The sequence below is a fragment of the Panthera pardus genome, unplaced genomic scaffold (genome assembly GCF_024362965.1).
Source record: "Panthera pardus isolate Hobbes unplaced genomic scaffold, ASM2436296v1 HiC_scaffold_21, whole genome shotgun sequence".
Lineage (NCBI taxonomy): Eukaryota > Metazoa > Chordata > Mammalia > Carnivora > Felidae > Panthera > Panthera pardus.
Window position 1 is genome coordinate 46,512,505 of NW_026526777.1, and position 13,070 is coordinate 46,525,574.

The following is a 13,070-nucleotide window of genomic DNA, read 5'->3' on the forward strand; positions in this document are numbered from 1 at the left end:
TAAATTACTCTACTCCCTCTAGGGCACTTGGGTGGCTCAGTCAGGTAAGCGTCTGACTTCAGCCCCGGTCATGATCTCATGGTTCATGAGTTCGAGCCCCGCATCAAGCTCTGTGCTGACAGTGAGGAGCCTGCTTGGGGTTTTCTCTCTCTCTCCCCTCTCTGTCTGTCTCTCCCACTCTTTCTCTCTCTCTCTCTCTCTCTCAAAGCTAATAAATAAACTTAAAAAAAGATTTGTACTTTATGAAGAATATGTACATATCTTCCAGAGTTTTATTCTAATATTTTAAGTTTGTTTTTTCACATTTTTGACTTTAATACATCTGAATTTTTATGTTGTGTCTAGTGTTAGGTAGTGCTGTATTTTTTTTTTAATTTATTTTTCCCATGTGGAGAACCAGTTGCCCGTCATTTTTGAATTATCAATCCTTTCCTTGATCTTTGTGATATCAGCTCTATTATTATATGTTACATGTTGGATTCTCCTATGTGCTTATTTCTTTGGGGGAGAACTCTGTCCTTAACTATTTATTCATTTTTTCTGTCTCTGGGCCAGTAGAACACTTTGAGTAGGTCTATCTGGCCTTCTCCCCTTAAAGCTATTTCAATACAATAAACATAATAACGTTTTTATATGTAGATTTAGTTCACCCAACTACATTATTGTTCTGTAGGAAAAATATATTCAATATATTTTTGAGAATTACATATGTACCTTCTTTTGCCTTTAACACACTAAATTTTTTAATGAAGCATTGCAGAAAAAATAATAAAATTCAAAATATAGCTGAAATTTACTAAAATATATATTGGCTTTTTATAATTGCAAGTTAATAAAGCAGAGAGATATACAGTTTGGGGATGATTTGAGACCATTAGGTTAGATCTAATGGTAAAAAAAAAAATCACATTTTGTGTTTGCAAGAATATCATACAAAATCCATAATAAAATTGTGAAAATCCCTGAGTTTTAAAGTATATAGAAATATAGGTGGGAGAATGGTTTCAAAAACTGCTTGCAGAGTAATGATTTCGTACTGAGGGGCAGCTGCAAGGCGGATATTTAAATTCTCATGTTCTATGGTCTACCATGTGGTTTCTTTCTTTCAGGCACACATTCCTTCCTTCTGGTTCAATGAAGATCATTGAGACCCGTGTTTCAGATAGTGGGATGTATCTTTGCGTTGCCACAAATATTGCTGGGAACGTGACTCAGTCTGTTAAATTAAATGTCCATGGTGAGTTTTGAAATGAGGGCATGTAATATCTTTGTACAGGCCACAGGGAAACTCATCATACCAGTTTCTTTGATAGTTAATCTCCAGATTGTTTATAGAGTAATTAGAGAAAATTTTTCTAAAATTGGAGACTTGTCATTTTCTTTCATTTACTCTGGAAAGTTTATCTGCCACTTGTAAACAACTTTCCCCCGTTTCCTCAAATGAACAGTATTAAAGGTTAGGTTCTCAATTTTACTGAATGTCCACAGTCACTTATGGCGACTATTAATACACAGTAAAAAAAAATGTGTTTAGACTTATGCCTTTTTAGAAGTGAATGTGAGTTATCAAAGAAGAATTTACTAGTATTTATATGGTCATTTTCAATATTCAAAGAACTCAGCAACTGAAAACATTCTGCTTCCTGGGACTCTAACTTTTTAAAAACTTTCTAGTTAATCTTTGATTACCTCAATTTACCATGGTCTGTCCAAATATTTGTTTATTCAACACATGCTTACTGCGTATATACTCTATCACGCATTTGTATAGGTAGGCCAGGTATTCAAATATCAGAAAAATATTTTCTTACATGGTATTGATCTGATTTCATTGTCAGATCAATCACTGTAATAGCATCCTGTTAACCATGGGATTTGAGATAGAATTCTGTAATTTACAAACTCTAGGTTATCTTGGGCATATTACGTAACCTCTCTTACCTTTAGTTTTCTCTTTCATAAAATGATGATAACAATCCTAACAAAATTATAAGGTTATCATAAGTGACAACCTTTACAATGTATTGGTTAAATATTAAGTTAACAAAAAAAGGACAGAGGAATGGGGCTTTTGAGGGATGTAAATTCTAATTGTATAACTAGAACATTTATTGTATAATGTAAGTCAACTTGATTCTACAGTGTGTAACGCATGTACATGGAAGCCAGTTGTTACAGGGGGGTGGGAGACACGCTGGTCCTTGTCTCACGGAGTCAAAGGATGAATCTCAGGGACAACAGAGAGTGAGCAAAGTGATAGAGTTTATGGAGGGCAAATATAAAGCTCTCAAGAGTGAGAGGGGTCCTGACCAGGTAGCTGCTGAAGATTTCTGTCCGTGACTTTTATTGGGACCTTATCAGAATGTTTGTGAGACTTCATGCTTGGCACCTAGCTCAGGGAGGTCTGGAACAGGTTCGTCTCATCCTCTTTTTTCCCAAACTGCTGCTGCTGTCGCTTTCTCAGCCTCCCGGCTGAAGCTATACAGCCTGTCTCCCTGAGGGTCCTTATCTCTCCCTGCTTAAAGTCAACTGTTTCCCTATTTGCATGAATATTGGCAATGTTTCTGATAAATTATCTCATTTAAATTTCTAAAGGAAGGCACTGTAAAGACAAGAAATAGAGACTCGGTTTTGATGTTCTTCTCTGAAATTAGCAAAGGCTTTTATGAGAAACTTTTTTTTTTTTTTCCTCAACGTTTTTTGTTTGTTTTTTTTTTTATTTTTGGGACAGAGAGAGAGACAGAGCATGAACGGAGGAGGGGCAGAGAGAGAGGGAGACACAGAATCGGAAACAGGCTCCAGGCTCCGAGCCATCAGCCCAGAGCCTGACGCGGGGCTCGAACTCACGGACCGCGAGATCGTGACCTGGCTGAAGTCGGATGCTTAACCGACTGCGCCACCCAGGCGCCCCCTTTTTTTGTTTTTTAAATGAGAAACTTTTCTTCCTATCTGGCTAAACCTTCCACAAAGAGAACAAAAAGTAGGAGTACCTGAAGAGAAATGCTTTTTCTTTTACTTTCTTAAATTATAGAAATCATCTAGATTGCCTTTTGAGGGAGTTTTAAACTTCAAGTTATTTATAAATTAAAGGAAACCTAACATTTTTAAATACTTGCTTTTTCCTCAAGTCTGGCATGAGGGGTTTCAGATTTATTATTTCCCATAATCCTTGCAGTGTACTGGTATTGATTAGGTTATTTGGCCTGGATTATTAAGGAAACAAGCCTCAGGAAATTTACTGACTTGCTCTAGATCACACAGCTAGTAAGTGGCCTGAGCCTGGGTCCAAATCCTGAGATCGTTCCACTTTTTCATTCTGCCTCTTGGTAAAGAGTTCTCATTTAAAGTGAGAAAAGGAAAGAATTTGTTTAAAATTGGATTATAGGGGCGCCTGGGTGGCTCAGTCAGTTGAGCGTCAGACTTGGGCTCGAGTCATGATCAGGTCATGGTCTCGGGGTTCATGGGTTCGGGCCACATGTCGAGCTGTGCTGATAGCTTGGAGCCTGGAGCCTGCTTCAGGTTCTGTGTCTCCCTCTCTCTGCTCTTCCCCTTCTCTCTCTCTCTCTCTCTCTCTCTCTCTCAAAAAATAAATAAACATTAAAAGCATTTTTAATTGGATTATTAATCCTCATTTGTTTCTAGTTCCTCCAAAGATACAGCGTGGCCCTAAACTAATCAAAGTCCAAGTTGGTCAAAGAGTGGACATTCCGTGCAATGCTCAAGGGACACCTCTTCCTGTAATCACCTGGTTTAAAGGTGGAAGTGCCATGCTGGTTGATGGAGGGCAGCATATTAGCAGTTCAGATGGAACTTTAAGCATCAACCAAGCCATGCTCTCTGACGCCGGCATATACACATGTGTTGCTACTAACATAGCAGGCAGTGATGAATCGGAAATAACCCTACATGTCCAAGGTGATTTGGGGCATAAGAAAATATAAGTATGGTGGGGGTGGGGAGTGGGGAAAAACCCCTGGAGTCTATACAAAATATATAATCTTGGAGAGTCGTGGATCACTTTTGGAAGATTTCTATACCTTTTATGACTCGAGTTAACTTTGAAAGGAGAACCATTCTAGAAAGAAGTGAAACCATACTGTTACTAAACCTGCATCCATTTTTGTATGTTTATTTTTGAAAATGAAGTTGCCATGGATGATGTCAATAATGGAAACAATCCTAGATAAGTACCCCACCCACCATTTTTGGTTTGGGAGAAATTGTGAACAGAGTGAGTTGGAGTAGGATTTCACCTCATCCTGTTAGCATGCACTCAATGTTGATCCCTAAAAATCTAGATCTGCTGTTTCCCCTAATGATGTTGGCTTTGTGTTGAGGCTTTAAAGATAAATATTTATTCCTTCAAACAACAAATATTTATCAAGCTCCTGCCAGGTGTCTGTCATATCGTAGGCAATGAGGAGAAAGTAGTGAGAAAAGCAAAGCACCAGCTGTCATAAGCTGTTCTGTGCATCGGCAGAAAGCAAGCAAATAAGCAAGACATACAGATAGTGAGAAGTGCTAAGTAGAAAATTAGAATAGGGTGATGCTCCCAGCAATTGACTACTTTAGATGCATTGTCAGGTAGAACTTCTCTGAGGAGTGAGATCTGTTGACTAGGGAGAACCAGCCATATGGAAATTAAGGGGAAGAGCATTCCTGGCAGAGAGAATGATAGTGGAAAGGCAAGAAGGAAAGATAAGGAGGTATTGTATTTAGCATAGTACTTAGTACTTCATAACTGCCCCATTGCAATTTGGGATGGATGGCTAGCACACTGGTGGAGAGCTTATCCAGTTCGCCCATTGATTCAGCAGACTTTATTGAGTGCTTATGTTTATGGTTCAATGGGAAAGATAGACATTTAAAAGATAATCTCATGCACAAAAATTGGTTAATGCTGTCATGAAATGGTAGATCTATAAGAGTTTTTAAAGAAAGACAAATCAAAGAAGGCTTTCAAGGATTGGGGCATGCAAGTTGAGATTTGAAGAAGGAGTAGAAGCTTATTAGGTGATGGGCAAAGATACAGTGGGGTGGGGTGGAGTGGTGAGAGCCTTCTAGGAGAGGGATGTCGAATGTGAAGAAGAGGAAATACGACATTTTGGATATACTGTCATAAATCAATACATCAATCAGTAAAGGCCAGATGGCCCATTTCAGACTGAGTGTTGAGTGATATGTGGTAAAGCTGGACACACAGTCATGGGCCAGATTATCCAAGATCTAGGAACCTAGATTATGGAGTTTAGACTTTATTTTGTATGCAGTGAAAAGATTCAGAGGGGTTGTTACTGGGAAATGATGTGTCGGGTGTGGATTTTAAAAGATCACTCCTTGGGGGAGAGAATGGTTTGTCTAGAGAAGGTGACGAGAAGCAGCTGGGGGCTACAGAAGTAGCTCAGGCAAAAGATGATGGTAGCTGGACTGGGGGAAAGAAGCCAGTGGACTCAAAAAATAATTAGAAGAGGAAATCATCAGGGATGGTGACCGATTGGATATAGGGAGCGAAGGAGATAGAGGACTCAAGAAAGACTCCCAAATTTCTTCATGGATAGTGAGGGTGTTCAGGGAGATTGGATTCACTGATAGGGTGTACTGAAGGAAGAACAGGTGTGAAACTTTATCCTGCAGGTAAAATGAATACAAGTAATGATTTTCATCAGGGAAGCCCCAAATGAGATTTGCGGTTCAGAGAGAGTATTCTGAGGACTCTGTAGATTATGAATCCAAAGGGGAACACATTTGAAAAAAAAGGATTCCTGTAAGAAGTCTATTGAAGTAATTTTGGCAAGAGAAGTGAGGGTTTGAAATCAGCAGTGACCTTAAGGATAGAGGAAGATACAGATATGTGATGAACATATGGCACTATATGATTGATTGGATGTGGAGGTCAGGAGTAAGGGAGGGAAACATAAGAAAAATGGATGAAGCATGACACCTTAACTGAGGGAATAAAGGAAACACCAGAGAATTGTGGGAAGCACAAAATGATACATTTGGACAGTGGGGACATTTTGAGTTTTAGATCCCTAGGTCACATTGAGGTAGAAATGTCTGGCAGCTAAGAAATTTGTGTCCTATTTAAAAGAGGAATCCGGAAAGATAGCAGTTCACCAATGTAGTTGGTTGATGATGCCTCAGGAGAGTTTGATATTGCTTAAGGAAAGCCTGTGATAATGCATTTATGTTTCTAATAGAACCACCTACACTGGAAGATCTAGAACCTCCATATAACACTCCATTCCAAGAAAGAGTGGCCAACCAACGCATTGCATTTCCATGTCCTGCAAAAGGTATGTAGTACTTGGACATATGGGCACTGGCATAAAGTTATATTATATCAGATTTCTCTATTGAACCCAAAACATCATTATAAAAAGATGCATTTGTTGGCCCTTGCTATAACATTTGGGCATAATGACAATCCCTCTTTTGTTTTATTTTTTTAATCTCTCTTTTAAATAACAGCTCATTGAATAGGTATTTTTCCCCAACATACACTTTATTTGCTTCAGTGGAAGGACCTGTTATTCCAAACTTGTCTTATCTAGTATCTTTCCCATTTAGTTCATGCTACTTCCTGTTACTTCTCACAGGATTTGTCTTTAAAATGTGGGAGCCAGAGGAGTGTCTTGGTGGCTCAGTTGGTTAAGTGTCCAACTTTGGCTCAGGTCATGATCTCATGGTTCATGGGTTCAAGCCCCACATTGGACTCTGTGCTGACAGCTCAGAGCCTGAAGCCTGCTTTGGATTCTGTGTCTCACTCTTTCTCTGCCCCTCCCTTGCTTGCACTCTGTCTCTCTCTGTTTCAAAAATAAAAATAAACATTAAAAATTTTTAAAAATAATAAAGTAGCTAGATACCATATCATTATCTTTTACAACAAATTTCATCTTGGCCATGATTGTTCTACCATTTACCATTTAGAAGTTAAAGATAATACTTCTTGTGCTTGTTCATTTAGTTTTTCATTTATTAGCTTCACAAATATCCACTAAGTCTGAAACCCATTAAGGAATGAGCGGGATGTAAAGAAATGAGGAACAACTGACAACTGCAGACCATCAGTTCACCTTCTCTTTCTCATCAGTCAGCCTTTTACTATCAGCACAACAAAATAGGCCAATCTTTTTGTTTTATTTTTTCTCATAAATATAACTTTCACAGTTACACAGTTACTTTTGTAAGTCCTTTAGCATTAATGGCACATTTTATAGATTCTGCCATTCTTTTGTTCTTGTCTCGGATTATATGCCATTATTTTAATATTTTTATTACCCATTAATGTAAGATTATTAATAATGTGTAATCATATTAATTTAATGTTCTTTTTTATATTTTTATAGATATTAAGTAAATTTTAAAAGTACTTAGAATAGTACCTGATACCTTGTTTGTTAAATAAATATATTCTTAATACAAAATTAATGTTTGTCTATTACCAATATGTGCTTTGGGCTCAATTATGTACTTCAGAATGGTTTTATCAGTTTTACTCATGAGCACATCACTTCCATTTACCCTTTTGTCATAAATAAATCTAGGAAATCAGTCCTCTCTGCTTTCCCAACTTTCTTTTCAATATAAGAAGTCAAGAATTGTTCTACTGTCCTATGTTTAGCAGCATGAGATCATCAGATATGTGTAGATAGTAGATTGCTCATCTCTACTATGTCAGGCCTATTTAAAATGTGAATTATAGGGGCGCCTGGGTGGCTCAGTTGGTTAAGCATCCGACTTCAGTTCAGGTCATGAACTCATGTTTCATGAGTTTCAGCCCCGTGTTGGGCTCTGTGCTGACAGCTTGGAGCCTGGAGCCTGTTTTGGATTCCGTGCCTTCCTCTTTCTCTGTTCCTCCTCCACTTGAGCTCGCTCGCACTCTCTCTCTCTCTCTTTTTCTCTCTCTTTCTAAAAAAATAAAGATCAAAAAAAATTTTTAGGGGTGCCTGGGTGGCTCAGTTGGTTAAGCGTCCGACTTCAGCTCAGGTCATGATCTCATGGTTCGTGGGTTAAATTTTTTTAAATGTGAAATTATAAAGCATCGCTTCTGCATATCATCTATGCATTCTATTTGGTTGGGCAATTTTTATGTCGTATTCCTGTGATAGTCTCTTGCTTTCTGTTCTTCATTTGTTTTCATCCCTGAACTCTCCCATTTGATTAATATAGTTTTTTTCCCCACTAATGATCATGAACTTACTCAAGAAAGTGTTTTGGTTTGCTTACTGTCTTCTGAATATCTTGATATAAACAACTTGCTCAAACTCTACACTAGAGACCATAGGTCTCTTAAGACTGATCAGGAATTAGAGGCCTTAAATACCAATCTCTTTGCTATTTCATGCCAGGAGAAATATCTTGAAAGTAGCATAGTGCCTTAGTGTACAAATTATAGTCATAACAAAATTTTTATTTCTCCTAAATATATTTGATATGTTGTAATGATTCCTAATTTTATTTAAAATGTCACAAAGCTTTTTTTTCTTATTTAGGTACCCCCAAACCAACCATCAAATGGATATGGAATGGTAGAGAGCTGACAGGCAGAGAGCCTGGGATTTCTATCTTGGAAGATGGTGCATTGTTGGTCATTGCTTCTGTTACACCCTTTGACAGTGGGGAGTACATCTGTGTGGCAGTCAATGAAGCTGGAACCACAGAAAAAAAATATAACCTCAAAGTCCATGGTAAACATAGAAAAATCATACAATTGAATATGTGACATTTTCAAATTCTTATATATGTTATTCTCTTAACGTATTATTATTTAATATTAATGTGAATAGAATGTTATCAAACAGAAAACTGAAAATCTGATTGCACTGATTAATTGATTGATGGATTGATTTAAAATTTCATGACATTTTTTTATTGTGACTTTATTCAAAATTCAAATGGTAGAATAGTCAGAAGCCTCATGGCCTAAGCTATCTACTTATCCTCCCTAGGGGCAAAGAAATTTATTAGCTTTGTATACATGTATGAGTGTTTGTGTGTGTGTGTATTTTCCCAGAGATATTTTATGCATAACAAGAAAATATGAATATATATTTTATTCTCTGGGTTTTTTTTGTATAAAAAGGTAAACATATAGGAGAATACTGTATACATGGCTCTACACTTGTCTATTTTACTAACATATCTATCTTGGGGACTTTTCAATATTCCTAACCCTTATTTATATCTACATAGCATCCCACCATATGACTGTGCCATGATTTCCTTAACCTTCATCTATTAATGATGAACATATAGGTGCAACCAATTGTTTGTTAGTATAAGTAGCACTTCACTGAAATACTTGTACATTTGTCATTTTGCAGCAGTCACAAGTTATGTTCATTTTAAAATTTCATTGACGCATCTGAGTGGCTCAGTCAGTTGAGTGTCTAACTCTTGATTTCCACTCTGATCATGATACCAGGGTCATGGGATCAAGCCTTGCATTAGGCTCCACATGGAAACTGCTTGAGATTCATTCTCTCTCTCTCTCTCTCTCTCTCTCTCTCCGCCCCCCCCCCCCCCCCTTGGCCTCTCTCCCCTGCTCACACACTGTCTCTAGAATACATACATACGTAGCAATTTCATGGATATTGGCTTTCATAGACACGGGGCAGTATACACTTCCATCAGCGAAGTAGTGAGTCCCACATGACTTCATTAAGACCCTAGCAGTTTGCATTTTCAGTGGTATGTGGACTAACTAGGTTTTCCCTAAATGTATCCTAAGTTTTATCTTCACTATAAAACTCTGAACTGACAGAGTAAAAATTTAATAAGGGTTACTATATATTGGTTGAGATATTTCACTTTATGTTAAGGCATGTGCTTAAATTATGACCAGCCTTTCTTAGCTATCACGTATCTCAGAATTTGCTTTCTAAAGGCCTGTGTAAAGAAACTTTATAAATAATATTTGTTATAAAATTGTCTAGCCATGGCTTCTCTCTTTTTGCAGTTCCTCCAGTAATTAAAGATAAAGAACAAGTAACAAATGTATCTGTGTTCGTCAATCACCTGGCCAATCTCTTTTGTGAAGTTGAAGGTACTCCTTCTCCTGTCATTATGTGGTACAAAGATGACGTCCAGGTAAATGAAGACATCAAAATATGCATAACTCATTGCATCCGTCTCTGAAATAAACCATTCAGATGTGACTTTCTCATTAATAGTGATATAAAACTTTTACATCAATTCTTAATTATGCATTTGTATTAGGATTGGAAATAACACTGACCATTTTGGCCTTTGAAGGTGACTGAAAGCAGCAGTATTCAGATCACGAACAATGGAAAGATATTAAAGCTCTTTAGAGCCACTCCAGAGGATGCAGGAAGATATTCCTGCAAAGCAGTTAATATTGCAGGCACTTCTCAGAAGTATTTTAACATCGATGTGCTAGGTAAGGGAAATGGTCTTTTTAAAAAACTACAGTTTTCAGGAACACCTGGGTGGCTCAGTGGGTTAAGAGTCTGACTCTTGCTTTTGGCTCAGGTCATGATCTCACGGTTCATGAGTTCGAGTTGTGCACTGGGCTCTGCGCTGATAGTGCCAAGCCAGCTTAAGATTCTCTCTTTCCTTCTCTCTCTGCCCCTCCCCTGCTTGTGCTCGCTGTCTCTCGCTCAAAATAAATAAATAAACTTAAAAAAAATACTACAGTTTTCAGATGCATTTCTTATAATTGGATGGAGCTGACAGTGTGAAAGAGCAAAGAGATTAGAAAGAAATTGATAAGAGAAATGTAATTTGTTTTGGTCTGCCATTATTTTGTCTTTGATCTGGTTAACCAGAGTCATATGCTATAGAATGTTTTAAGCTATTGATTATCATACAGAGATGTCTGTGGATGTCTGGTACTGTATTACACATAAAATAGTAAATTACTGCTCTTGTCAATTTCTCCTGCTAGGCAGGCAGGAAATTCTCTGGGAAATAACTATACAGGACGATGCAGAGTAAAACTCATTAATGTCGTCGACATCCGAAGCTGCTAGGTCGTAACTGGAACTGGAGGAGATAGCAAATGCTCCTTTCCCTGCATTCTAATTAACTCATAACTAAATCACCTCTGCCCTGATTCTAATTGAGAGGGGAAAATTCTGAGTGCGGGTAGAGGAATTGGGATATAAATTGGGTTATGAGGCATTTATAAAATTTTAATGGTAATCATAAATTTAAAGTTTTGTAATTTTAGCTTGTGAAATTGTATTTTCCAATTAAAGTTTACTTTGTGATAAAATGAATTCCTCCCTTTTCAGTGTTTTGTTCATCAAAATGGGCATATGTTTGTCAGTCTGGGGTGGAAATGAAGTCTGGGAATGATGCTGCATTCAAATTGCCATTTTTAAACTGCTTTAGCATGAAAATAATCCCTCTCATTAGTCTTCTCAGAGCCTGAAGTACTTTGCATTTCCTCTACCAAATTTATCCTTATATGTAAGCACAGACTATAACAAACACACTAAGTAATCTTTCCTATCATTAGTCTCATTGCTGTTATTTCTCTCAGCACTCATTTACTTTAAATTCTATGTGCTGATGACTCCCCAAATTTTTATTTCCAGCTCAGACTTCTCTGGATCTTAGAATATATATCTTGTCTTCTCCACAGTGTCTTGAATGTCTTAGTGGCATATCAAACAGAAAGGTCAATGAGTATCTGTTCTGCTCATCTTCAGCGATGCCCATCACAGCACCCCCATCCGCCAGCTTGCCTCTGCTAGAACCTGGCACTCATCCTTTCTCCCTCCTCCTCCCCAACTTAATAAATCTACCTACATCCTGTTAAGTCTACTTCCTAATCCAATGTTAAACTATCTACTTCCTTTCATTTTTAACTGTGAAAGTATCATCATTTATAAGCCGAATTAAAGTAGCCTCTGAACTGCTCCGCTTCCTCCACTCTTTGCCGCTGAAATCCAGTCTTCATTCCCTAGCCAATGTGATCTCCGAACACAAATCTGATCACACCCCTTCTCTATCGAGAGAGCTACTTTGGTGGCTGGTCATTGCTCTGAAGATGAAGACCAAATATCTTAACATGATATGAAGGGAGAGGATTTCAAAGTCCAGGAAGTGTACAGGAATTCTTCAATATTTTGATAATTCTGAGAATAAAAACTAGCATAGTCCTTTTCATAGTATGTCCTCTATCCAGGCGTAGCCTAGGGGCCCTTTAGAAGAAACAAGGGTAATATACATTAAATAGCACTGTGTTGTAATATGTCAGTTTTGAACCTTATAAGATTAATATTCATTATGTCATTCATTTTCTAAAATGTACAGCAGTAGTAAATTGCATTTTATGAGCTTCACGGCTCACTTATATTCCAAACTCTTTTTGCATATGGGTTTACTTCTCCTCAAAATGAATTAGTTCTAATCAACCATAATTCTTGCAGGTAATTGTCCTGCTAGCAATTTTTTTATGAATGTGTTCCAATATTTAAATTTAACATTTGGGTGGGTCTACAGATGCAATATGAAGGTATTTTATGTGATATTTTATTTGTAATATTAAAATCTTACTGAAATACTATAGAAATCATTAATAATCTGCTCTCCCTCCCCCCATTCGTTTTTGCTAAATCATAGATTTGCATGATAAAATGTCTTTGTTCAAGTTCCTCCCACCATAATAGGTGCCAGCTCCCCAAATGAAGTCTCTGTTGTCCTCAACCATGACACCACTCTCGAATGCCAAGTCAAAGGCACTCCCTTCCCCGTTATTCACTGGTTCAAAGATGGCAAGTGAGTACCATGTCTCTATTTGTTGCAAGGGTCCAGTTGATAGAAAATAGATGTGGAAATCCATGTGGATTTTCTCCCTTTTAATTATTTTAACCACATAAATATTATTAAATGAACATGAAGGAAAACAATATTGTTGAACGATGTTCTTAGGTTCTCAGAGTCTTGTAATACCTTTCATTCTTGTGATTTATAAGACTATAAATGCTGGGAATTTATTTTAGAAACATAGAGGAACTCAAGTTTATTGGACACTAAATATTCTGCCCATAGGCTCAGAATAAAAAATGAAAAATGCAAGATCCAAATGCAGAGAA

General features: G+C 37.4%; 1 protein-coding gene across 4 annotated transcripts in view; it reads left to right on the forward strand.

Annotated features, from left to right (window-relative positions):
* HMCN1 (hemicentin 1) overlaps positions 1 to 13,070 on the forward strand; it is a 495,740-nt gene that overhangs the window by 277,627 nt on the left and 205,043 nt on the right. For all 4 annotated transcript variants that reach the window (XM_053909192.1, XM_019426820.2, XM_019426835.2 and 1 more), the window contains 7 exons: positions 1,110 to 1,237; positions 3,643 to 3,915; positions 6,201 to 6,296; positions 8,496 to 8,690; positions 9,962 to 10,092; positions 10,258 to 10,405; positions 12,627 to 12,753. In XM_053909192.1, the coding sequence (XP_053765167.1) occupies positions 1,110 to 1,237; positions 3,643 to 3,915; positions 6,201 to 6,296; positions 8,496 to 8,690; positions 9,962 to 10,092; positions 10,258 to 10,405; positions 12,627 to 12,753 (1,098 nt within the window). The remainder of the gene's footprint in view (positions 1 to 1,109; positions 1,238 to 3,642; positions 3,916 to 6,200; positions 6,297 to 8,495; positions 8,691 to 9,961; positions 10,093 to 10,257; positions 10,406 to 12,626; positions 12,754 to 13,070) is intronic.